General features: G+C 38.4%; 1 protein-coding gene across 4 annotated transcripts in view; it reads left to right on the top strand.

Annotated features, from left to right (window-relative positions):
- CNTN5 (contactin 5) overlaps positions 1 to 27,199 on the top strand; it is a 1,112,028-nt gene that overhangs the window by 1,021,173 nt on the left and 63,656 nt on the right. For all 4 annotated transcript variants that reach the window (XM_084782482.1, XM_084782479.1, XM_084782480.1 and 1 more), the window contains 2 exons: positions 8,347 to 8,505; positions 13,219 to 13,368. In XM_084782482.1, coding sequence (XP_084638608.1) covers positions 8,347 to 8,505; positions 13,219 to 13,368 — 309 coding nt within the window. The remainder of the gene's footprint in view (positions 1 to 8,346; positions 8,506 to 13,218; positions 13,369 to 27,199) is intronic.

The raw sequence follows: 27,199 nt of genomic DNA, 5'->3' as shown, positions 1-27,199 counted from the left end.
TAAATATATAAATAGGTAGATCATTAGATAGATAGATAGCTAGATAGATAGATGATAGATAGATACATGATATATGGATAGACATGATATATGGTTGATGGATAGATAAATAAAAAATATAGATGGTAGATGTTTAAAGATGATAGATGGTTGGTGGATAGATATGAATAGATGATAGATAGATAGATAGATAGATAGATAGATAGATAGATAGATAGATGGTAGATACATAGATAATAGAACATTGTCAATAAAAAGATAAGATAAATAGATATGAATAAATGCTGAGGTTTACTGAAATAATTAAAAACAAAATTACTGTTCAAAAATTCATTATAACTATTTTTTTCTCCTTTCCATCCTTTACTGTCCTTGGTAAAGTGAGTTGGTTATTCTTATGGGACTGAACACATTAGAAAAGGCTCAGTTTAACTAAGAAAGTAAATAGTAAACAATGTAAGGTGCTCTCCCCTCTTCTTGAGCATTTGATGGAGACATAAAGCAGGCTCCACACAGAGCTGCAGGAAACTGAACGGGGCCACCCCAGGATGTCCACAGCATACCACGACATACTTTCATGTATAAGAGTAAACATGTTATCAATCATACTTCTCCTAAGAAAATGTATGCTCTTTTTCTTCATAATTCTAAGGGTGAAAAACTCAACAACTGCTTCTTAACATTCATTAAAATGTTTTAATATATAGTGTACCACAAAATCAGTCATAGTATTAATTACTCTTACTTTAGATGCTGGACATAGTTACTCACTCCTGTCATACCAATACTGAAGCATCTGAGGCAGGAGGACTTCTGTGAGTTCCAGGCCAGTTGGAGCTATAGTAACAATACCAAACACACACACACACACACACACACACACACACACACACACACACACACTCACTCACTCACATGGAATATAATACATACATATACACATACACACATACATTCATATGTGTGTATACAGATATATCTTTTATTTAAAAGTTTTATTATTGTTTATTTTTAGTTGTGTCTATAAAAAGTGGTCCTTTGTAATGATGGTTCTTTGTAGATGAGTAAGTTACATGATAAAGCAAGTTCCCTGTGGAGTTCTTGGGTTCGTGTAGCCATAATAACCTAGTACCACTTAGTAGCTGAGCCTGCTCTTCATCGTGTGTTTGAGGAGCATGTGTAGGACTTCCTTTCAGTCAATGATGGCCACACCCACTTCCTTTCATCAACAGAATAGTTATTCTGTACGCCCAGTGATGTGCCTATCTTCACCCAGTAGTTACAGAACCAAACATAGAACTGAGGGAAATGAGAGTGTAGTTGTAGTTAGGAGAGTAACATGATTAAAGCATATGTGTGAGTGAAAATGTAAAAGAGAAAATGACGTTATTTGGATGCTATAGCATATTTGTATCGAACTGTCACTTCAGTGTTTAAAGAACTTAAAAAGAATATCTATTTCGTGTTTGGACTCCCAAAAGCTTTAGTTCTTCATCTTAAAATTTCTCCCTGAGTGGAAAAGACCAGGACAGCCTTGCCACATATTAAAAATAAATGAGAACAAACTGAATTAGTTCATAATATAAAAATAATACTTTACAGTGGGATATTTTTTGAAACAGGACGCCTTAGAGTGAGGCAGAGCCTGTGATTAGTCACAGTTCTAGAGAGTTACTTGGCAGAGCGAGCGCTGGCTGCCCCGCTGAGGAGGGATGCTTTGGTCTTCTCTGTAAGACTCTGGACAGAGAGCCAGCTGTCAAGCCTGCCCCTTCCGCCCACCACTGGCGGGGAGAGAGAGAGCCAGGACACCGCAGGTTCACCCAGCTGACTATGACCCAGTGTAGCCACCTGACTAAGTCGCCGGGCTGTGGGCTAAAGCTTCTCTGTGCCTCACTCTGGTAACAGCACCCCATAAGAGCAGAAGAGCTCTATTAGCATCAGTTTGGAGTGGCGGGAGTAGGAAAAAACTTGTTTCGGTAAAAATTCCTGCTGCTCATTTTGGAAGCTGCTAATCTCTTGCTGTATGTAGTTTATTGTATATACAAGTAATAACATAAATGTATGTGTAAAAATAAAAATAAGTAAAAAAGAAATTAATTTTTTAAAAAAATTCCTGCTGCCAAAAAAAATTGAATCAAATTGGATGAGTCCAGTTATTTAAAAATTCGCAGGTTCTGTAAGGCTACCTCATTAGAGTCTGCAGTGGGGAATTCTTATTTCAGGTCACTACATGAATAATGACAAGCTTTGGCAGTTACAAGGAGACATATCCCTTCGCCCATGGAAAGTCAGCAGCTGCTGGAGAAAGGAAAATGTTTTGCCACAAGGTATCAGCTGCAGATAGCCTCTTGGTTAGGGGTGAGAGCCCAGGTCAGCATCCCTGTCTCAGCGCGGGCTTCAACTCTGTAGGCTCCGTGAGTGCTGCCACAGTCGCTGAAGAAAGGTCAGAATAGATTGTATGAAATCAATGTTTTTGAGGATAAAAAGAAAAAGAGAAAAGGAAACTTTGTAAGCGAGCATTGAGGATGTTCCCCCTTGGTTGCAGTCTCGGGACCTCGCTGAGGGAGTACCAAGCCCAGAAGCCCAGGGCTTCTGCTGCTCCTTAGGTAAGGAGCTCTCAGCACGGAGACATACAACCCAGTGGCTGCATTCTAAGGGTCCCTTTTCCAATAAAATATTCATATTACTGTTCTTACTTATCAACAAAGTATTCGTTTTAGTGTTCCTATTTAGGATAACAGTGGTGCCCCTTCCCACAGGGCCTGGCCACCTGTCCTCACAGCTCCTTATAAAATGTCCTGAGATCCTTACAAAATGAATGGAGCCTATCCCATATGCAGACACTAGCTAGCATCACAAGTCTATCAGCGCCGGGGCATTTGTCCTTGAATTATCTATTTTCGAAGATGCTTTTCTGTAAATTAGCTGCAAAAGCCTCTTATAAAAAATGTTTACTACCAGCTTACATTTTAAAAAATAAGAAAGAGAAGAAAACAGGGCCATTAGGAACAAACATTAAAGACAAAGACAGTTGATACATTAATATGTTAATGAATTCACTCACTCTAAATATAAAGAGGAAGCTAATTGAGCCAGCAGCCAAGATATATTGTCTAAAAATATTTTCTTTATGAATAAAGCATTGATAAGCCAATATTAATATAATAACAGTAAATTGTTTTCACCTCTGGTATAGCTGAAAATTATAGTTAATTTCTCTTATAAAGGAAATCACATCACTAGAATTTTTAGTGTAGCATTGAAATAATCTAGTCATAAGAAATCTTCCATATTTATAAGGATTTAGAAAAATTATTTTTCCGTAGGCTACAATGCTCAAAGTTCCTAACAAGGCTTACTATGAAGTCACTTGTTTTATTTTATTTTATTTTCAGTTAGTAGCTATTATGTCATTTTTATTTCCATTCTAAACATGACTAAAGAAAATCATTAATGCAAATATGCTTTTAAAAAGAAACCATTACATAAGCTTCCTGTGCAAACTAATGGTCATGTTTTAAACTCTCTTTTCCTTTGTTATACAGAACTGAGAATTCCAAACGTAGCCCTTTTTAATCTCCCATCTTTTTATCATGCTCCCATCCTTTCTGCCTTTCATCTTTTCTCTCACAAATATTTACCGAGAGCCTAATCCATGTCAAGTACAATTTGGCTACTTGTGTGAGTGTAAACTTTACACAACCATCACAACCAAAGAATAACTGTTATCACGGAGATGCACTCTCGAAGCACTGGAAAGTGGTACCCACTGCCTGGCAGGTCTTTGTGCGAAGTTTGCCTCCTCTGCTGGGGTTTAGCACAGTGAGAGCTGAAAACTAATCTTGCCCCCCCCCCCCCGACACGCACACACAATACAGTGGTGCGCAGTGGATGTTCCTTTTTAAGCAGGTTATCCTCAGGGTGCACGCATGCGACTTCCTCTCCAGCAGTGGTCCCCAACCTTCGGAATGCAGTGATTCCTTAGCATAGTTCCTCATGTTGTGGTGAACCCAAACACGAAATTATTTTCATTTGCTACTTCATAACTGTAGTTTTGCTACTGTTATTAACTGTAACGTAAATATATGTGTTTTCTAATGATCTTAGGTAACCACTGTGAAAGGGTCTTTTGACTCCACTAAGGGGTCATGGCCCACAGGTTGAAAACTACTGCTCTAAAGCATAACCTGAAAGTCATTATAGAAGTAGTACTCACTTATATCGAGGACTGAAAAGAAATAAGTATGAGGAGGGACTAGGGTCTTGCCTGGTGCTTAGGGGCACTTACTACTCTTCCAGAGAACTATGTTCAGTTGCCAGCACCTACATGGTGCCTAACAGTGATCTGACCAAGCAGCAATACACATACATGCATGCATACATACATACATACATATATGCAGGTGAATACTCATACACATACAACAAAAAATAAATTTTTAATAGCTCTGAGACTGGCTGAGACATGAATGTCTATGCACAGACAGTTCTTGTTGGTTACAGAATCCCTATGACTTATTATTATTTGCCATTTTTCAAATGGTATGAATGAAGATTTACAGATGTCTTTCTTCTGCTCATACAAAGAGTTGAGAGCCAGCCTTAATTGTTCCATGCATCCCACACACCTCATACACTTATAATTTTAGGACTATAAAAATTAAAAATTAAATTAAAAAATAAATCTTAAAAAAGGAAATATGAATAGAAATAAAGTTCAAACAAGCTATTTCCCATCTCCAGTAATAAGTTAATGCATTTCTTTCTGGTATTTTCCCTGCATACTTGACAAGTCACTATTAAGTCATTTGTATTTATACATAATTTTGCATTGTGCTTTATTCAGCTCCATGAGGACCGTGTTGTTAAATAAAGTGTAGCATTAATTTAAGGACTGTCTAACATTTTATCACAAGAATTTATAATGTAAATATTACATTATTACTAGCCAGTTATTTATAATGGTTTACAATTTTACAAGAGTGGTCAGCCAAAATAGTATGCTGGGTGCATAAATCTTTGTTACTAGTTATTTTGTACAACCCAAGAAAACTTCTTAAAGATAAATGAAAGATTTATCATCATGTAAATGTTGAATAATAAAGCAATTTTTCAGCTGAAGCATTAAACACTATTGAGTAATTATTAGCTATAGTCTTCAGATATGCTAGTAAGCTTCATCGAACTTTAGTACTCAGAAGAAAAAAATCACTCACGTTAACAGATACTTATTTCCCCACAGGACCTTGAGATTGCATGTAGGCAGTTGGAAACAAATATCCTTTAAAGAGATAAATTAGTAGAATATTGAACTACAACAGAATCATATCACACTATAGAAAAGAAAAAGAAATAAATTTGACCATAATTTCTTATTCAAACACATCATCAAAACTTCTAAACGGTTTTACAAGTATTTGAGGCTCACTACAAGCAAACCCACACAATAAACTGTTTTGAAGGTCATTCCAATTAGCCTTCATTGTTCTCAGAGTCAGTCAGTTTCAAGACCCATGCATCCCACGCTCTCGGGACTCGAACAACTGACCACCGGAGCTGTGCTGTCCTAATATCTTCTCTCATACATGCCTGCGGAAGCAGGAGGTCTCTTCGGGCTGTCTCCCTTGTGTCTGGTGCCTAGGCTGGGTTGCATGTGTGAGCTGGGAACAAGCTGACTGTTTTGGGTTATTCATGCCCCTGTCAAAATGGCTTTGGAGTTCCTTACAGAATGGTAGCTTTGGAATAATTTGATTTCAAACCTGCCTGCTAGCCTAAGCCCTAACAAGCGTTTTGGAAGGATGGAGGAAGAGCAAAAGCTTCTAATGCCCTCACCTCAAAAGTCAAACAGTGTTTGGCATTTTTACTGTTATGGAAAGAATCTCATAGTCATGGACTAGCTCAGGTTCAAAATGAAAAAGGAATGGACACCACTGTTCAGTGAAGACAGGAATTTCATTGACAGAAAGGGAATGCAATGATGCCAGTCATGTTGTGCATGGATGTCACCTGCTGTTCAGCTGGCACCAATCTCTCCTGTATAGTTCACCTGCACTTTTCTTTAACACACACTTTTTCTTTCCTTCCTTCATTGGAAACTCTTTTCTGCATCAATATTTAAAGAACAATCTGTGTTTGCCTTGCTACTTACTCTACTAATAATTGATTTACTACTAATTAAATTTACTAATAATGGATATCTAGGAAACATATAGAGCGTCACATTAAGAATTATAAAGTAGTGAGCATACGGTAGCTATTGGTATCATTATATCAAATAGCAATGAAACTCTTGGCGTAACTATTTTGGTCTTACGCATGCTTCCCTGTGCTCCCGCCACTACACTTTCACACCTTCCTAGATACTCTCGTCAATGCTTGCATCTCTTTCTTTTCCTCACTTTGCCCTTAGCTGCACTGATGACTCCAATATCTTCATTTTATCCCCGCACACCAATTTTTCACTCAAAAGCATCTCACCTTCACAAAAAAAAAGTCAAAAATTCTGCAAGTCGCCTTTCACAACACAAGTCCTCCTCTTGGGTCTCCTCTACTATAGCAGTCCAGTTTCCCAACACCTTTGTTTTGCTCTAACCCTAATCTTCCTGACTTCACCTGAACCCCTACAGTAACCCCCATTCTCCACATCTTTGGTCATGAGCACCAAGACTTATGCAAACTCCAACCTATCCTTCTGAAGTCTTTCCTAGCCCTGGTTGTGGTTGTTTAAAGCATGTGTATTTGTTCAGTTTCTCTTTCACAATGATACAATCCAACTAACTCCCCTGCAAAAAATGTTGTATTATTGTTTATATTATTGTGTTCTCTCTCACATCCTTGCATTACATATCTATTCAAAGCCTTACTGACAGCCTCCTATCCACAGCTCACTTACACACACACACACACACACACACACACACACACACACACACACACACACATACACACACACTCCTTTTGGAGGACTTAGATTGTTCAGTGAAGAAAACAATGATTGTCTCCCAGAAACAACCTCTTGTGCCTTTTCCCTTTGTTATCTCAAAGTCATTATGTGTTTCATTATTTCATCCTGTCTCTTTCATCGTTTCACTTAGAGGAAAAATTGCCACTTTTCAAGGCTTTCTTCTGTTCCTTGGCTCACAATCCCAACTCTATCACCTTCATTACATGATGTAGTAGTATCTAACTTTTAATCCTTAGCTCTCAGCAACCTTTTCAGGGAAAATGTTTATCTACTGTCTCCTAAAAAATGCCATCTGCCTGTCAACGCTTTAAAATGTTCCACTGTTCCTTTCTTTAGTTCTTAGATATCCTGATCATCAAATCTAGAAAGTAATTTGCCACATACATATTAATTCATAGATTAGTAACTCAAAATATCTCCAAGTATATCTTTGTCATGTAATATAAAAGCATTTCTATAACTGCATGGTCACATTATGGAACATAAGCATGGCATCAATAAAAACCCTTGTTTCCTTTAGACACTAAATTTAAGTAGTTATGCAATTTGAATTGCCTTAAAAATGATGCTTTAGGCACAGTTAACTAGTGGGATTTTCTGTTCAAACCACATCCTGCTTATTTCTTAAAAACCAAATGTACATGGAGGTAGACCAGCTGTCTCTGTTCAATAGCGTCTCTTGAAGATAAAAAAACAAAACAAAAACAAAAAAAACCCACTAAGTTTCTATGATTCACTACCAATCTACTGGAACTAAATTTGCCCACCCCAAAGCAACATAATCATAGTCTGCTTTGAATTCTCACAGAGCATAATGTATACTTCACTTTTGGTGGATGTCCTTACCTTCCCTACAGTAGCACTACTTCAGAGTGCTCTGCATCCTCTTGGCCATAATCTGCGTTGCTCAATAGTACATACTAAAGCCTTGTACATGTAAGGTTTCTGAGTTGGAACACTAACTCCATCTGCCTATAGCTTTTTAAAATAAATGGTATTGTGTCTGCTCCTGAATCATTGCTTGCCTGTTGCTGCCTCTGCCTGTTAGCTATGATTGATTTTAACAACCACAGTTCATATTGATATTCATATCCTTGTGTCTGCTTCTGCTTATTTTTCCTTTTTCTACAAAATATAATGCTAATTGAAAGTTGCCTCCAGGCACAAAGTGTCAGGAGAAAATATAACACATAATTAAGTTCCTCCACAGAAATTCTAGAAAATAACCTGTATCCCCTAACTTTCTGCTGTCAATTTTCATTACTAAGTATGTATTTTATTAAGATGATCATATCATTTGATAAGATCCACATTGGAAACATGATGTTTTGTGGCTGCTTACAATGCTTTGTACTTAGCTGTCTCCATTGCCTTGTCTGTAGGTCCCCCAGGACCACCTGGGGTAGTCATAGTGGAAGAGATCACAGAAAGCACAGCAACTCTCTCATGGAGTCCAGCAACTGATAACCACAGCCCCATCTCCTCCTACAACCTGCAGGCTCGCAGCCCCTTCTCCTTGGGCTGGCAAACGGTGAAGACAGGTAAGAGGTCCTCAGACAGTGTAACACACAGAAACAGCATCTTGAAGCACCAAGTGCACTGGTCTTAAAGCTCAAGATCGTTTGTCAACTGTGAAATCGCATTATTCTTTACCGCATTGACCTCCATTGTGGATTATTTACCTGTGCCATCTAAAAGCAAGCTCCCTTCCTCTCTTCTGTTCACAGTTTGCAGAAGGAAGCCACACTGTGTCTCTGTTGATGTGTTGAATTAGCTTTCAGATTTACAAAGAAGATGCAAAGATTACATTGCAGGCAAAGCCCCTGTGGAGCCACTCCTCAGCTTTCCTCAATTATCACAGCATATATGACTCAAGAACAGTTATCAAACCAGAAATGGGACATTGAGCAACGCTCTCAGGCAGGCTCCAGGCCTCCCCAGGGATGCATCAGTTTGACAGACAGTTGTTCTCAGGGTGCCACTCTGGGCAATCCTTTGAATTCTATTACACATAGAGGACTAGAATGTAGAACTGTGCCTTCTCTCCACAGGTGCGTTGGGAAACACAACTGCCCACCTCACAGAAACTCCTGCTGTGTCTTTATAGCCCAATGTCAGTTTTAGTTACAAAATGAAAATCTTACATGAACTATGTGTCTTATAACTGTGCATCCTGGTGTCTGCTTTTAATGTGCTATCTCTTATTTTTGCTATTTTAATTATTTTCATCACTAGTAATTTCCTTTTTAATGTTATAGCACTAACTTTCCCCAGGCTTTCCAATGTGACTGGAAGTGTGGCAAAGATAGGGAAAGCCACACTCCTCAGTGGCTATTATAGATACGTATTTAGCATAATGCTCAAATAGACTCTAAGAATAAAAGAGAGAATTTTCAGAAGAAATTGGGCACACAGAGTGAGGATGAGCGTTTCTGTTGTACTTTAGAGTTAATTCATCTGCTTAAAAGTAAAAGTAAAAAATAAGAATAGACACGATGGTAGATCTCTACAATTGAGAAGCCAGGCAAGAGGACCACTAAATGTTCTAATGCAGCCTGAGCTACCTAAGAAGCTTGAGGCCAAATGGGCTGCATATCAAAACTTTATCTCAAACAACAGCAAATAAGTAATATGAAAACCATCAAGATGATGTATGAATTCATTAACAATGAACTAAAATGCAACGCCGCGGCTATGGAGTGGCCTATGGTCTATGGCAAATGACACTTCAGCGCAAACTTAGCTTCATTCAGATTACAATTATGTAGCGAGAAAATGTAAGGTTTTTTACAGAGTAAACTCATATCTCACTTAATACTAGGCTGATGCATGAACTTGAACTTCACAATGGCTGTCATTACAGTGTTTTCTATGTATGCACATATGTCTCATAAATATGTAAAGCAACACATCTTTCCTGGATCCACCAGAACCCTGTAGGACAATTGTAGCCCCCAAGAAGTGAGGGCTTGCCAGGGTTGGTAGATAGGAAGAACGTAAATTCAAATCGCATAAGCAGATTGGCTCAAAGGCTCTCATCTACTCTCACAAGCTTTCCATCTTAACTTTACTGCGACTGCTCAAAGATTTTGCTTTGCAGCTCTGAAATGGAATAGTTGTGGATCTGGCGTATTCTAGCTCGCCCCATCCTTCTGCCACTGTCTGACACACAGGCCGTTCAGCTTCCTTCTGGAGAAGGTGCTTAGGATTACATGTACATGTCCTGAGTCACTTAATGACTCACTAACACATTTTTTTCTTATAGTGCACCTAGTCATGCAGCCTATGACTGCATGGTCCTTACTTGACTTGGTCTCTGAGTCCTGCCCATCATTCTGTCGTTGTTGTTGTTTCCTTGGTGCATCTGTTTCTACAGAGAGTGGGGAAGGTGGGGAGGAAAAGGCATTTTGTGTTTGTTCATTATTTTCTACTAGAAAGCTCTATTTTTATTTCTTCCAAAATAATTTGAATACTGGAGACATTTTCAAGTTAGAGATCTGTCTTTCTTTAGAAATCTTTCTTTAGAAAATATTTATTTTTTAAAAACTATAATTATACTTTATTTATAAAAAATTACAATTTTTCAGAATTAATAGCACTATAAGTACTCAGGGTTTTTTTTTAATTCTTCATAGGCTAGAGGATTTAGCAAGTTGTTTCCTCATCTGACTCCTTTGTCCAAAACTCAGCATTCGTTGCAATAGTGCTTAAAACATGCCATCCCCAGGGCAAGGCCACAGAGGGGTCCTCAAGTCTTTGGAGATCCAAATAAGCTGTTGTAAAATGTTTCTTGGCTTTAATGCTGTGTCTAATCTAGCCATAATTTCAATGTCTATAAAGGAAAAAAACTAAAGTCCCATGGGTGCAGAACCTCTATTCAACAGTTATTTTTTCCATAATTGCTCTGATAATCTAAAATAATTCAAGTCAAAATAACTCCTAATCCTGACTTATATATTAGGAACAAAAAGATGAGTACACAGTTTAAAACTTTTGATAAATCAATTTAATTTATAAGCTTTTTGGAAAATGTTTAACATTTCTTTGTGTACCAAAATGAAAATGAATTCTTAGCCTTCTGTTAGTTGAAACAAAAATTTGAGCATGGTCCTTCAAACTAAGCACATATTAGAATCGATTTATAAATTAATATCATAGACTTAACTTATAAATTCTTCACCCTCCAGGGAAGGTTCAAAATTAAATAAGAATAATGTGTACAATTGAAAAAGTATGAAACAATCTTTGGGGGAAAAAAAAAACTTCATCTTTGGGTCCCTTTCCCAGTTAACCAAATATGTTGTGTCTTAAGAATATGATGCTCCTTGTCCTGCTGAAAGTTCTTAGGTGACCTTCCTTTCTCCTGTGTACTAAGATGATAAGATCACTGATAACCATAGACATCACTGATCTGTCTCCGTGTACCTCAGGATGCTTCTGAAACATTCATCACTGCTTTCCATTGTCTGTCTATAGGCATGTTTTCCGTGAGCTGAATGGTTGATTAAATTTTTCAATTTGAGAATCTTGTCAAGTATTTTATTAAATTCTTGTGTGTGATGCTTCTGCTAGCAAACATTCCATTGGGAGCCTCCTTTTAGTCAGCATGTACTTCTTGGATACCTTTAATCACTGCTACTATTTTCTCTGTGAAGCATGTATTTTTCTTGAAAGAAATCTATGCCAATGGCTTCAGCAACAATATCTTTATGAAAAGATGCCAGTAAAGCTATTAAATATTCTTACCAGACAAATACCACCCATTATCCTTATCTCTTCAGTATTGAAAATGAAAATCTCAACTTGATGAAGACAACTTTATCTACAACTTATTTTATTTGCTTGTAAATATTAATATCCCCAAGAAATGTTTTTGAAAGTGTATCCCTTATGAAAAAAACAATATAGAGTTATGCAATCAATTTTGCTATAAATTTGAAATTTATTGATATAAAAATTATACTTAAAATACTGAAACATAAGGCTGGTTACACAGTACATTGCAGTTGCTATGTAAGCTTGAAGACCTGACTTCAAATGATCAGCATCCACATAAAAATGTGGGCATGGCTGAACATGCCTGTAATCCTAGCATTGAGGCACAGAGACAAGTGGGTCCTGAGAGCTCCAGACCCCCTTCAAAGTGGTGAGATTGCAATTCATTGAGATACCTCATCTCAAAGCAGTATAAGGCATTGGGAGATAGAGGCAGATACCTGACATCTTTCTTTGGTTGATACATGTGTGTAGTGTGTGCACAGGCACACTCACATATATCCCCTCTACTACACACACACACACACACACACAAACACACACATACACACACACACACACACACACACAGAGAGAGAGAGAGAGAGAGAGAGAGAGAGAGAGAGAGAGAGATCATGGAACATACCAGTTCGAAGAAAATAAATATAAAGTATGGAAGGATGTTAAAATCCAGCTGTGAAATACTCCAGTTGCAAATACACTTGGAAAAGATGAACCAGCAAAAAGAGTCAGTGAGGGAGTAATCTCTGAAGCAAAAATAAAATCAAATACAATCAAATTAGCTCCTGGAAAACAGAGTGTATCAAGAAGGAGAGAGTAGTTGACTGTGCTTGTGTTAGTCATATGTCCACTTTGGACTGAAATTGATTACTGGTTTTAAACATAGGGATGTCAGTACAACCTGGACAATCACAGTTTTGGTGGTGGGAGAGGCGTCTGGTCTGATAAGTGGTCAAGAGAGAATGGACACAATTGTACAGGCAATTCCTAAGACGTTTCATGTTCTGGTAAAATACATAAATGCCACTCCAAGCAGAGATCAAAACTTGCACCTCTTCATCATATGCTATAATTTTAGTTAAAAGATACAATCTTTATTTGTTGTTGTGGACAGGATACAAAATTTATGAGAACTGAATCTCCCTAGCAACTGAAAAAAAACCTGTTTCTAGTGGGACTTAGCCTCTTTTCTAGGGCTGAAAATGATCTGCAGTGCAAATAATGTGAAGTTCTTTGGTAGCCACGTGGGAAGCCTTCCAATGACCTGGAAACAACTTTAGCATATACATTGCTTACTTCTGGACAGTTCATTTGATCTTTGTCATTCTGGAGGCACATGATCACCTATTACAAGGAAGCAGGATCACGTGGTCATGGAGAATGAGGAAGTAGGGATCAGTAATGGTGACATCATTAGCCAGTATATAGCTGTATTTCTCCAGTCTCTTAACAGCATGAAATGTACTTCTTCTCTGTAGTTCCAGAAATCATCACAGGAGACATGGAGTCAGCAATGGCTGTGGACCTAAATCCATGGGTAGAGTATGAATTCCGAGTGGTGGCCACCAATCCAATTGGGACAGGGGATCCAAGCATTCCATCTCGAATGATCCGCACCAATGAGGCCGGTAAGAACCATGGCATGGAGCACCTGTCTGCTTCTATCACTCCACAAGCAAGTTATGTTAACCATGGTTACTCCATGGCTAGCCTGATGCATGCATATTTCTAATATCCTCAAAGTATGTCCTTTAAAATAATTACTTTATTTTCTTTCTTTTCAGCTAGTTTTGACACTGCTTCTACCAACAAATGCTTATGAAATCTTCTGCTTTCTTCCAGCCTTGAACCATGTTTAAGTTCTCATGAAGGAGGGGCAATTAATCTAGTGTTCTAAGAAAACCCATAAAATTCTGAATAAGAACAACTCACTCTATTATTCCCCAATGATCATTCTTGTCTTTAATTATATGATACTTCTTTAAGCTCCTCTCTGCCACCTTCACCACTTGACCTGTACAAATTATACTTTGCAAGGCCAGACGGAGGCCCTGCATGAACCTCGTGCCTTCTGGAAGTCTGTGTGTGGGAGCTACCCATCTGCTTGATAGCTTAGGAAAACAAAAGGTTTTTTCCTGTCTCCCAGAATAAGTATGTCCAGTTGAACAACCATCCTCATGACCATATAAAAGAAAGGAACAGCTTTTATTTTAAACCTAATCACGTTATCTTGCTATCTCCCAGAAGGAGCTGAAATAAGAAGCAGGAAAGATTTAGAGTCTAGAAGGTATTTTTAATATGATCTGAGTTTTGTTGTTACTGTTCTGGGGAGTGGGACAGGGACTCATCCAGCCCAACTTAGACTTGAGTTGCCTATATAGCCAAGAATAACCTTAAACTGCTGCTCCTATCATTTCCCTTGCCAAATGCCAGGTTCTAAAACCTATCCCTTCCTCTCCCATAAAATTCTATATTAACTTCATAAAGAAGTTGAAAATTTCAGAGATGCTATGTTTTTAAAGAAATGATGATCCTAGTCCTCCTCGCCTGCTCTTCTCAGTTTGTATACACACATCAAATTACCACACGCATATATAGCCAAATATGTAAGTAAACCACATGTTGAGAAAATATCCACTTTACTGAAGGTGTTTATCAGCTGCAGAAGTTCCTTGGTGGAATTTTTAGGGTCACTTATGTAAACTATCATGTCATCTGCAAATAGTGATAGTTTGACTTCTTCCCTTCCTATTTGTATCCTCTTGATCTCCTTTTGCTGTCTTAATGCTCTAGCTAGAACTTCAAGTACTTTGATGAAGACATGTGGAAAGAGTGGACAGCCTTGTCTTGTTCCTGATTTCAGTGGAATAGATTTATGTTTCTCTTCATTTAGTTTGATGTTGGCTATAGACTTGCCATACATTGCTTTTATTATTTTGAAGTATTTGCCTTGTATTCCTGCTCTCTCCAAGACTTTAAACATGAATGGGCATTGGGTTTTGTAGAATGCTTTTTCAGCATCTAAGGACATGAGACGCAGGCAGAGTCAATGGCCAAACTCTGCCAAGACAGGGTAAGCAAGTCCTTAATAGCTCCTGCCTCGCAAATATGTCTGTCAGATATATTGGGCCAGAAGGCTGAAGATGATGCTCCAACGCTATACAGAGTGTTGGGTAAACTGTCTCTGTCATTTGTTTTTCATTTTGGAAGCTGCTAACCTGCACTCCGGGTTCACTCAGATATTTAAGTTTTGTCACTTCTCAAGTCTCTGATGGGTTTGAAAACCAGATAGTTTAGTCTTTCAATTAAACTTAGTAGGTTAAGTGTTAAGATGTTTTTAAATCAAGACAGATGTTTTAAGTTAATAGAGATGAGACATGATAGATATTAATCTCTATTCAGAAATTTAGACTCAACAAGATAGGAAAGATGTTTACTTCAAGTTTGCCAAATACAAATGGCCAAATCACTATGAATGCAACATTTATATAATTCCTGATTGTCTCATGGTTCTTCCTGCTGCATGTAATTTCTTTTACTCATGTGCAATAATATAAATGTATATGTTAAAAAAGAAACATAATTAAAATTTTTCACAAAAAAAGAAAGAAAATGCCCAACAACACATTTAAATGAAAACGAACATTAAATAGTCGAGAGGGCAGTGTGAGTGTGAAAGTAACAGATAAATAGAAGCAGAGCAGGTTTCAGATATGAGGGAAGAAAAACAAATTTTCATATATTATTCTGTCGTTATATGGAAGAACTCTGAAAATCAAGATATCTATTTTTCCACAGTTGTGTATTTGTAATATGAAATGATGTCAGATGCTAGCATTCAACATGTATCTTTGTTATTGCTATCGTTCTGTTTTATGTTTCTTTGCAATGGATCTTTGTAGGTAGACCAGACTGTCCTGGGACTTGCTACACAATAATAATCCTGCCCTAAAATCCAAAAGTCAGCTGTCTCAGCTACCCCAGTGCTGGAATTATAGGCAAGCCTCACCACATCTGGATGTTTAATATTTTAAAAGGAACATTTTAAACAAAGAAAGGAAGACATAACCACACATTAGATGCTCAGTATTTTTCCATAGAAGTAAAGCAACTTAGAAGATAGAAAATGTAAAAGACTCTAAATATGCTTGGAAGTTACCCACAGAAAACTCACTTTTTTTCTGCTTTATAACTTGACTCTTGATTTTATACTTTTCTGCTTCTTTTTTTATGATTTTTTATTTAATTAATTTATCCAGATCACAACTCAATTGTTATCCCATCCCTATGTCCTCCCGTTCCTCACTCCTTCCCTCTTTCCCCCTAGTCCTCTCCCCTAGATCTGTGACTGATGGGGACCTCCTACCCCACTAACTGGTCATAGGGTATCAAGTCTCATCTTGGTAGGCTGCTTATCCTTTCTCTGAATGCCACCAGGCCTCCTCACCATGGGGAAGTGTTCAAATTTGGGGCAACAGAATGCGCGTCTGAGTCAGTCCCCACTCTCCATTCAACTGTGGAGAATGTCTTGTCCATTAACTAGATCTGAGAAGTGGTTCGATGTTTACTGCAAGTATTGTCCTTGCTTGGTGCAGTAGTTTGACCAGAACCTCTGGGCCCAGATCCGCCCATCATTATGTTCTTCTTGTAGGTTTCTAGGACCCTCTGGGTCCTTCTGTTTCCTCATTCTCCCATACTTCCCTCACCTAGAATCCCAATAAGATGTCCTCACAACTATCCCAATCTCCTGGTAAGTGAAGACTTTCATGGACACGTCTCTTGTGCTAGTGTCAAATTATAAGTAAGTATATACCATGTGAGTCTTTCTGTTTCTGATTCACTCAGTATGGTCATTTCTAGTTCCATCCATTTGTCCACAAATTTTGGAATTTCCTTGTTTTTTATAGCTGAGTAGTATTCCATTGTGTAAATGTACTGCAGTTTCTTTATCCATTTAGGTTGTTTCCAGGTTCTGTCTATTATGAATATGGCTGCTATGAACATGGTTGAGCATATGTCCTTGTTGTGTGGTGGAGAATCTTCTGGATATATTCAAAGGGGTGAAATAGCTGGGTCTTGAGGAAGCCCTATTCCCAGTTTTCTGAGATAGTGCCAGATAGATTTCCAAAGTGGTTGTACAAGTTTGCATTCCCACCAACAATGAAGGAGTGTTCCCCTTTCTCCACATCCTTGCCAGCATATGCTGTCACTTGAGTTTTTATCTTAGCCATTTTGATGGTTGTAAGATGGAATCTTAGAGTCATTTTGATTTGCTTTTCTCTGACTAAAAACGTTGAGCATTTCTTTAAGTGTTTCTCAGCCATTCGATAATCTTCTGTTAAGAATTCTCTGTTTAGTTCTGAGCCCCATTTCTTAAATGGGTTATTTGGTTTGGTGGTGTGTAATTTCTTAAGTTCTTTATATATTTTGGATATTAGACCTTTGTCAGATGTAGGGTTGGTGAAGATGTTTTCCCAGTCTGTAGGCTGTCGCTTTGTTCTCCTGACAGTGTCTCCTCCTACCTTACAGAAGCTTCTGAGCCTCATGAGGTCCCATTTATTAATTGTTGACCTTAAGGCCCAGGCTGTTGGTGTTCTGTTCAGGAAGTTGTCTCCTGTGCCAATGTGTTCCAGGCTCTTCCCCACTTTTTCTTCTAACTGATTTGGTGTCTCTGGTTTTAAGTTGAGGTCTTTGATCCACTTGGATTTGAGTTTTGTGCATGATGACAAATATGGGTCCAATTGCATTTTTTAACACATAGACGTCCAGTTAGACCAGCACCATTTGTTGAAGATGCTATTCTTTTTCCATTGGATGGATTTGGCTTCTTGTCAAAAATCAAGTGACCATATGCATGTGGATTCATTTCTCCCTCTTCGATTCGATTCCATTGATCTGCGCCAAAACTATGCTGTTTTAGTTACTGTTGTTCTATAGTACAGCTTGAGATCAGGTATGGAGATTTCTCTGCAGGATCTTTTATTGTACAGGATTATTTTAGCTCTTCTGTTTTTTTTGTTGTTGTTGTTGTTGTAGATTGTATAGGTATTTTGATAAGGATTATATTGAATCTGTAAATTGATTTTGGTAAGATGGCCATTTTTACTATGTTAATTTTGCCAATCCAGAAACAAGGGAGATCTTTCCATCTTCTGATATCAACTTCAATCTCTTTCTTCAGAGATTTGAGGTTTTTTTTCAAAGAAGTCCTTTCCTTGCTTGGTTAGAGTTACTCCTAAATAGTTAATTGCTTTTGGCTATCATGAAGGGTACAGTTTCCTTAATTTCTTCCTCTGCATGATTGTCCTTTGTATATAGCAAGGCTACTGACTTTTTTGAGTTAATTTTGTATCCAGCAATTTTGCTGAAGGCATTTATCAGCTGTAGGAGTTCTCTGGGGGAATTTTGAGGATCACTTATGTACACTATCATATCATCTGCAAGTAGGGATAATTTGACTTCCTCCTTTCCCATTTGGATACCATTGATCTCCTTTTGTTTTCTTATTACTCTGGCTAGAACTTCAAGTACTATATTGAAGTGAAATGGAGAGAGTGGACAGCCTTGCCTAGTCCCCTATTTTAGAAGAATTTCCTTGAGTATCTCTCCATTTAATTTGATTTTTGCTATTGGCTTGCTGTATATAGCCTTTACTATATTGAGGTATGTGCCTTGTATCCCTGATCTTTCCAAGACTTTAAACATTAATGGGTGTAGGATTTTATGTTTTCTGCTTCTTTTAAATTGTGTGAATTTCATATTGAATATTAATTGCTTGGCTGGATTCTCATGGAGCCATAAAATCAGTCATGTTTTCATTGTGTCCAGGTGTTCATTAACTAAAACCATAACAGGTTAGTCATTCCTCATTTCATGTGCTCACTATGCAGATACTGAAATGATAGTTGACAGTAACATAGTCATGTGCTTTCTAAAAACAGTGCCTCATTTTACATACCATTAAGTGTGCTTAATCAAATACAGAGATTAGTGTATAATTTGAAAGATGTCTATAATTAGATATTTTAAGTATAAACAATCCATTTGAGATGAGTAGCCCCTCCAAACTTTTTAAGTATAAATCTACTTGTGCTGTTAAAAATCTGTTAGCAAACCATCATTGTATTTTAAGGTGTTTGCATTAAAATTATGTTCAGATGATGCATTTCAAATACTTCATGTAGCTTTAGGGCTAACTCGGTCATGAACTGCTGTCTCTACATTTTACCCTGACAATATACATACCTGACATAATTTACTCCATTAAAGTCTTACGGAAGAGGAAAGAAATGGTCCTAAAAGTGCATGAAGAGCTTGCCTCATGCAGTATGATAGGGAAAGTGAGTGTTGCCCACTTTATACTGCTTGTACGTGAATATCAAATTCAGCTTGAGCTTCTAATGGCATAGAGTCAAGTATTGAGTCTTGTAGCTGTTTCCTCAGGCAGCACAGATTAAAAGAGACACCAATATCTTGAGCCAGTGGTCTCCAGTGACACTCTCTGCCTCCATTAAGTTCCTATTTTATATTCCAAGATGAAACTGTCCTAATGAACCAACTAAAGTTTGAAAATGGACAGCTACATAAGAGGGGGAAAGTCTCAACATTAGAATGTTGAGATTGTGAGAGATTATGCCTCTGTAAATGTCTCTTAATTTAAAAAATGCAAATATAAAAAAGTCTTGAGTGAAACACTTCTGTTAAAAGCATTTTCCCATGTACCAAAAAGACCTTAGTTGCATGCTTCCTGTAGAATATATTTTGATATTTCTGGACATCAAAATGCTTTCAGTAGTCCACAAAGATAGTATAATTAATGGGAAAGTAAGTAGGCCCCAGAACACATTGTCAAAGTACGTCATGTACCTGTATTATGGGGTCCTCATAAAACTCAGTACTTTGTACAATGAATACACACTAATTAAACACTTTGCACCAAAGATGTATAAACTTATTCAGTCCAACTTCTTGGCAGAAGGAGGTCAAGCTAGTATAGTAGATGTCTATTTTTACTTTGGTGCACATTTATATTTATGGAGTAATTTCAATTTTCTTACAAGTTTTAATTAGATTATACAGAGAGGGAGAAAGATATAAATAGGTAACATGTTTAATTAATGAAATGTGCTGCTCTCGTCAAACTAACGCGTAAATTTGGAACATAACAGTGTGAATGTTTTGTTATTTTAAAGATGTCACAAGAGAGATGACTATGGATCAGGAATTGTATTTTTTAAATATGAGATGGTTGAAACAGAAAAACAAACTGAATACAATAGCAGCAGCTGTTTCTTTTCTTGAACCTCAACACCCTACAAGTTACATACTAGGAACTCCTGAAGAGCAAATAAAAAGGGTGTGGCTAGCCATATAACATGCCATTCAGAATGTTGTGCATTCTCTACCTGGTAACACTCATTGTTTCTAAAGCTTTTCACTTACAGCTCAGTGTGTGTGCATGTATGTGTGTGTGTGTGTGTGTGTGTGTGTGTGTGTGTGTGTGTGTATGCTTGTGTGTGTGAGCACATATGCATACACACACACACACACACACACACACACATGCACGCACGCACGCACATAGATTGTTAGGTGAGTTTAGACTTGGAATAAAGTTCTGTTGTGTATTTCACCAGCATGCTGACTGAGGCTTTCTTGGTCTCATTTATCAGATGAGGAAACTCTCATGCACCAGTGTTCCTTCTGTTGCAGTGGCTAACACCGTGACCAAAAACAACTTAGTGGAGACAGAAGGGATCCTTTGGGTTCCCCTTCTAGGCCACAATCCATCACTGAGGGAAGTAGAGACAGAGACTTGAAGCAGAAACCATGGAGGAATGCTACTTGCCAGCTTGCTCATGGGCTCACTCATAGTCTGATGCTAAGCTGCTAACTTTCTTAAACAACCCAGGGCCAGAATCAATGGATGGTACCATCCAGGATTGGCTGGACCCTCCTATAACAATGAATAATCAAGGCAATACCCCACATTGATGCCTATAGGCCAGTCTGATCTAGCCAATGTTTCAATTGAGTCTTTTTTGACAAATGGCTGAAAACTGTGTCAAGCTGACAATAAAAGCTGACTAGGACATGTGACAACCTACTTGATCATCGTATCACATAAGAAAATGCATATGGATATTAACGTCTATACTATTATCACCATCGTCATTAACTGGGTTATTATGTTACAAAATGAGAATTTTTTTTATATTGAAGATATGTTTCCAACTATATGTATGTGGGTTCAACATCTCCCCAACAAGCCCACCTGTGACCCTCACATGCAGCCATTACACTCTTCTCTTTACCTAGTATTGAGTTTGTAAGAGGAATTTGATATTTTCCCACAAAGTAACATTTTCCTTTGGTTCTTGTAGCAGAAGACTAACAAAGGAAAGAAAAACAAGTATTGAATGAAAACCATGTATAAAATTGTTTATTCCAGAAATAGCTCTCTAGCTGCCTGGCACATTGAATTCTGTCCACCACTACTTCATGATTCTGAAATGGAAAATATGCCACAAATTTTCTGGCCACACAAGAAAAAAATAGTATCTCTACATTTAAGAAATCAATAGTCTTGCAGCTAGATGCATCAAATGGACATGCAGACAAAAGCTTTTCCTAGAGGCATGTTTCCTGTGGTGTGTCATGGTGCACTTTTGCACAGACCAGACCAAACTACTGGTAGAATTCAGAAACAAAACAGCTTCTTTCTCCTCCCACTGCTTCTCCTAAATATGCTATCTGCTTGCTTACTGTGGACTTCCTTATTTCACTCCCACTACTGCAGATCCCTATAATCTTTACTCATATTCTAGACTTTTGGTTTTGTCTTATGTCTCATGGCATTTACCCAAGGTTTTCTGGGTGACCATGAAGTTGGCACAGTCCATTAGAGACTGACAGACTAACTAGTGAGTACACTACTATATACTTTCAAAATATAACTGTATACATGGATGAAATTGTCAATATATACTAATGAAACACACATACACACACACACACACACACACCACATTGCTGACCAGTCCTGACTTTTTCATTGTCACTATCGAGTTCTAAGGAAGTCTCATTTTCAGATACTTAAAGTCTACTTAACTTAAATAAAAGCTTTAATTTCACATGCACTACCCTTCCATCCCAGCTCAGGTTTGACCCTGGGAAGCTATGATCTGGTTATCCTCTCTTCTTTTCTGCTTCCTTTCTCTCCAATGAAACTTCTACTCTGACTGGTACTTCCCAGACACAAAGAAGGAAGGGTGAGTATCTACATAGGTGATGTCATCTCTGTCATCTCTCACTGGGTATTAGATGCTGCCGAAATTGGTTCCTTTTCGACAAAAGGCTTGGGCTCATTGAGATATAGAACCCCTATCAGGGTTTAATTCCACTAAGCCTAGTCAAATCTGCCTTCTATGGTGCCCTTTGCCCCACAGTGACCATTCCGTACACCTGCTTGTTAAACCCTAGAAATATAGGCTGTTCTATATTTTGCATTGACCTTTGCTCGGGTAGCTCAGTGTGGGATGGACTGTTCTCGTACAAAACTCTGAAGCCCAATGTCACATCTCCAGGTGGAAGAAGGAAGCACTGAGCTCTCTGCTCTTGCAAAGTGTCTCCCTCCGCTGCTTTTGGTTTGATAGGAAACTGACCTATCACTATTGGCAGTTGGCGTTGGAGAGAAAAGGAACTCCTGGAGAGGGGACTAGGACAAGATGGCAAGACTGGCTGCCCTACTCACTCCCTACGAGCCTGTCATATTCTCTACCCAGTCTACCCCAGCATCTGAGGCTGCATGGCTCACGGCAAGTGAAGAAAAGACTCAGTTCGCCCTTGTTACAATCTCCTTAGCTGTAATTTATCTTCTAGCTCCTGAAAAGGTACAGTTTCTGTTTTCCTATTTGCATCCTCAGAGTCCCTGTCCACAACTGCTACTGAGAAAAATCTAACTTCAGAAGTTAATAGAGGAAACAGAATAAAATCCTGCTGTGATAGATACATACTCTGCTTCTACAGTAAAAAAAAAAAAAAAAAGATATAAGCCATATAAGATAAGCCTGGTTTAGTCTCCTCCAAGAGTCTCTGTATTAACAATGACTAGCACTTAATGGAAGTTTGAAAACCAGGCCAAATAAGAGCTGGACTGAATTGTTTACTGAGGACAATTAGAAAAGTCAAAGTGGTCAGACACTGCTGTGTACTAAGGAAAGGCACAGGCTGGAATAGCATTTAATACCTTAGTCTTCTTCCTCTGTCTTAAAGAAAATATAAACTGTTCTACTGAAATAGTTGGTAAAATCTAAAATAAAATAAAATTAAGTGAACATTATGCCTTTCTTCAAGCCAATGAGTAATTTAATTATATAATGCAGAAGAAATGGTCCCCGGTAAGATTAAAATAGGACAGACATTACAGCAAGCAGCAGACCCCTAAAACCAAGTTTCAATAATTAAGGAAAATAAAACAACAGTATGCCTCATGTAGCAGAGAGCATTTTTCAACTATAAAACCCCTTTAGTCCAGACAAATCTTTTCTCCAAAATACCACTGAGAAGCACGCCTCCCATTTCAGAGGCTGTTTGCAAACCAATCTGCTGATTCTAACAAATGCCTTTCTAAAAGGGAAACTGTTCGTTAGCAGGCAAGTCACGGCCGCGAAGGTTTCAAAACAGAAGGAAGGGTAAAATGCAAGATGAAGGCCAAACAGAAGATAACAGAGGGGCAGGGGGATGAGAAGGCAAAAAACCCCTGTTTCCTAGTCGGAGTAATTTCATACATGAACTTCAGGCTTTGCGCTAAACACTTGAACGTCTTTATAAGCTTCAGTTGTGACATGCGAGCAGTCGCCCTCTAATGGAGTGCTTCCTCCCGAGTGCCGCAGATCAGAAAGCAGGGCCAAGGAATTGTAAGGATGAGTTCAAGGCTGTCTAGTGGGTGCACGGCAGTTCTGATTCCAATCTTACTTCCAAATGGAGCCCCGTGTACGGTGGTCTCCTCTCCGCACAGTCCTCTTCTTTTGTGAAGTGGGCGTTATTTAATGTTTAGTGGTATGTACGTATGGGTGTCTGTGTGTGGGTGCGTACATGTGAGTGAGGCTCCCATGGAAGGCAGAAGAGGGTAGCGACCTCCCTGGAGCTGCAGTGGCAGGCAGTAGTGACCCACCAGCACAGGTGCTGAGAACTGAACTTTACAAAAGCGAAATGTGTTCATGATCACTGAGCCATTCCTCCAGGTCCTCTTCTTCCTGCTAGTTGCTTTGTATGTTTGTTTTTATACCACATACATTAGCGATTTTGATTCAAAGACTACCCATTTGATCCTCTTACTTCCTCACTGACCCTAACAAATAAAGGAAATATGAATTGAGATAAATAGCATTTACCCAGTGTTCCTACCTCCTGGGTTCTTGATGACAATTGTTTGTAAGAAGATTTAAAATGAAGAAAAATACTACATTTCTTGAAATGTGCTAGCAATATCTCTGAAAAATCAAAAGCTGTATATTACCTAGATGTTCAAGTAAATGCATGCTATGTCATGACTGAAGGCAGAGTCCCTATAAAGAAAAACAAAGCTGAATGCCCACAAAGGGTATGTGATTTCAAGACCTCAGATGGGACCTTATTGAACTTGCACAGTTATCACAGGCCTCACTACTAAATATCATACTATTTAATATTAATTGTAATTCCAGGCACTGTGACTAGTAACTATGAGAATAAGCTTTACAAGCACATATCGCTCCCGGATGTGGCGGCTACTCCCTATAATTCCCTCACAGGAGGATCAGGAAGTCAGTGTCCATCTAAGACACACGGCAAGTTTAAGGCTAGCCAGGACCTAACCAGATTAGCAGATATGATTATTTTCAGAGGACAAGTGGGGTGATAGAAGAGCAAGGCTGGGATTCAGTGCAGATTTTGTTCATGTTCAAAGACACTGTCACACTGTGTACTTGCAAACTCATCCGCCTCGTTGAGAAGAACAAAACCAACAGCTAACTCAAGAAATAACACTGGGATTTGGTGTTAGTGTAGGAGCTTCTGGTTTGGGGATCCTAATTTTTTAGTCTTCATACAAGCACTCTAATTGGCAAGTGTTAATGTGAATATTTATATACAGTATACTTCAATTCTATTAGGAAAATATTTTCGAAGTGACTCTCCTGACTCCACCTTTTCTGTGTGGCCGATCATCCACCCTCTCCGCACTCCTGCATCTTTGCTGTGTGCCAGCTACTTCGGTAACCACTCAGCCTTCCCATTTCAAAGACTTCCGTGGTCTCTAGCAAAGCTGTGCTATTTAATGGGCCATGTAAATACTTACTGTAAGAGAAATTGGAGACTTTCAAGGAGAGAGAAAAAAAATGTTGTTAAATGAGCGTTCATCTTCTTTTGTTTAGTTTTTAATTAAGCTGTGGTGGTAATGTGTAGCATGTTATGCAAACTATGATGTTTACCAAGAACCCCGTAATAGTCTAGTCTGCTCATACTAAAGCAGTCCCTTCTACTCTGGTCATTCCGGATACTGATAAGGATGATTCCAATGTTTAAGAAAAAAGAGACGATAGCTTACATTCCAACACTTCAGATAAGACCTGAAACAGCTATGTACCTGTAGCTTGTGTATGGTATAGTCTCAACTAGATCGTATGTCCATGAAGGGTGGTTGCTCAGAAATCAATGCAGGAGAATCAGAATCTAGGTGCTTAGCATATGTGTAAACTCGGTCCTCTGGGTTAGTGTGTTCGTGGCATGTATCAGTAGCAGACTGAGGGGAAAGCTGCCCCTATACTTAATTCTAAATCTACTTCTCACTAACTACACTATAAATATATTTGGTTTAAAAAAATACCTATTTCTCCGAGAGCACTTATGAGATTTTTGGTTTTATGGATTTTATGCTTCTGATGAGAATTATATAGAACCTTCATACCAGAAAAGCTCTGGGAGATTAAGTCATATATTGTATTTCATAATGGATTATAAAGCAAAGGGTTATAATTAAAATCAGCAAGCTCTACCGTGCCATGGCAGAGATAATGACTGGGTGTCCCCAGCTTGAAAAAAGGAAATGCATGAGCATACAAGCCACCATGTCTGCATGTAATTAAGAAATGTTTGCTGGAGCAGAGTGAGAGTGCAGCATTAGGCCCCAACAGCAAAGCCTGCAGCACCCAAGATCTGCCGCTTCTGCCATTTGCTCCTGCAAATGTCTCATAGGCTTTTCAAAATCCATCCATATACAATATTAAAGCACTATCAATCATAGGCCTCTTTTACTATTGTGTACGTTTCATTAAAAGGGAAGCTAGAATGTGGCAAAGAAGACTGTAGCTCTTTACATTGGCTAATTGACTATAGGTTAACTTGTCTCAAAGTGGCCTGTTGTCAAGCTCGGCGTTGAGGCATCTTACCAAGTATAGGTTATTTACAGGTGATGCCCTTACAGAAATGTGTTAATTTAGAAAAAGCTCCACGTTGCCTCCACAGTCTCTGGAAGCCTCAAATATCCGTCATTCTTCTATGTTTATTTTACTTTACGGCATGTCTCTTTTGATCCTAATACTTGCAGAGGCCAGAAGAGGGTACCAGATCCCCTGTACCAGAATTTGTTAATATTTGGAAGCTCGCCATGTGGGTGACAAGCCATCTCTCCAGCTTCATTATTAGTTTCTTTTTAAACATATATATATGTTTAAACATATATATATATATTTTGCTCAGAGAGTTAAAATGTATGAAAACTCAAATATTTTGCTAAAAATCTAAACCATGAGTGGCCTATGCAGTGCCCCTTTCAGACTTTCAGGGCCTTGAACTTTATAGCTCTTTGTACTCAGCTCTGCACCTTAAATTCAGTGGGTTGGAAGAGAGGCTCACTGCGAAGTTAGCAGCTCATTCTACAGCCCCGCCCATAGGCGCTGAGCATCTCACCACTCTAAGGGATGAAAAAACCAGAAAAGGGTCTTCCCATGCCAAGAGGAGAATTCAGAAATCTAATTTCCAGATACAGATATAAACTTTGATCAGTGATGTAGACAAAAGACATACCTTAGAAATACTAAAAACTGTGTTATCCAGTTGCGTTGTTACTCAGATACGTGTTGTTAAGAATAGTATCAAGTGTACACTTACATGCAAATGTACCCTTCCTTATAAAGCAAGTGTTCTAGAGAAGCCACAATGGCTGGGTATTAACAAACTGTTTGACATTTTCTACTCTTTTAAGTAGGAATTCCCTGACGGTCATGATACTCAGAATTCTGAACTTGCCCGGGAACCAGACGCTAGGCCACTGTTTTAGTTTGTTTTCTATTGTTGTGATAAAACACCACAGCCAAAAGCAACTCATGAAGGAATGGGCTTATCTCAGTTTATGCTTGCAGTCCATCCTGAGTGGAAACGAGAAGCTAAGGTAGAAGCCATGGAAGCACGCTGCTTACC

The sequence above is a fragment of the Acomys minous genome (genome assembly GCF_964271855.1).
Source record: "Acomys minous genome assembly, chromosome: 5".
Classification (NCBI taxonomy): Eukaryota; Metazoa; Chordata; class Mammalia; order Rodentia; family Muridae; genus Acomys; species Acomys minous.
Note: the sequence above shows the minus strand (reverse complement) of the source record. Positions and strands in the feature narration are given on the sequence as shown.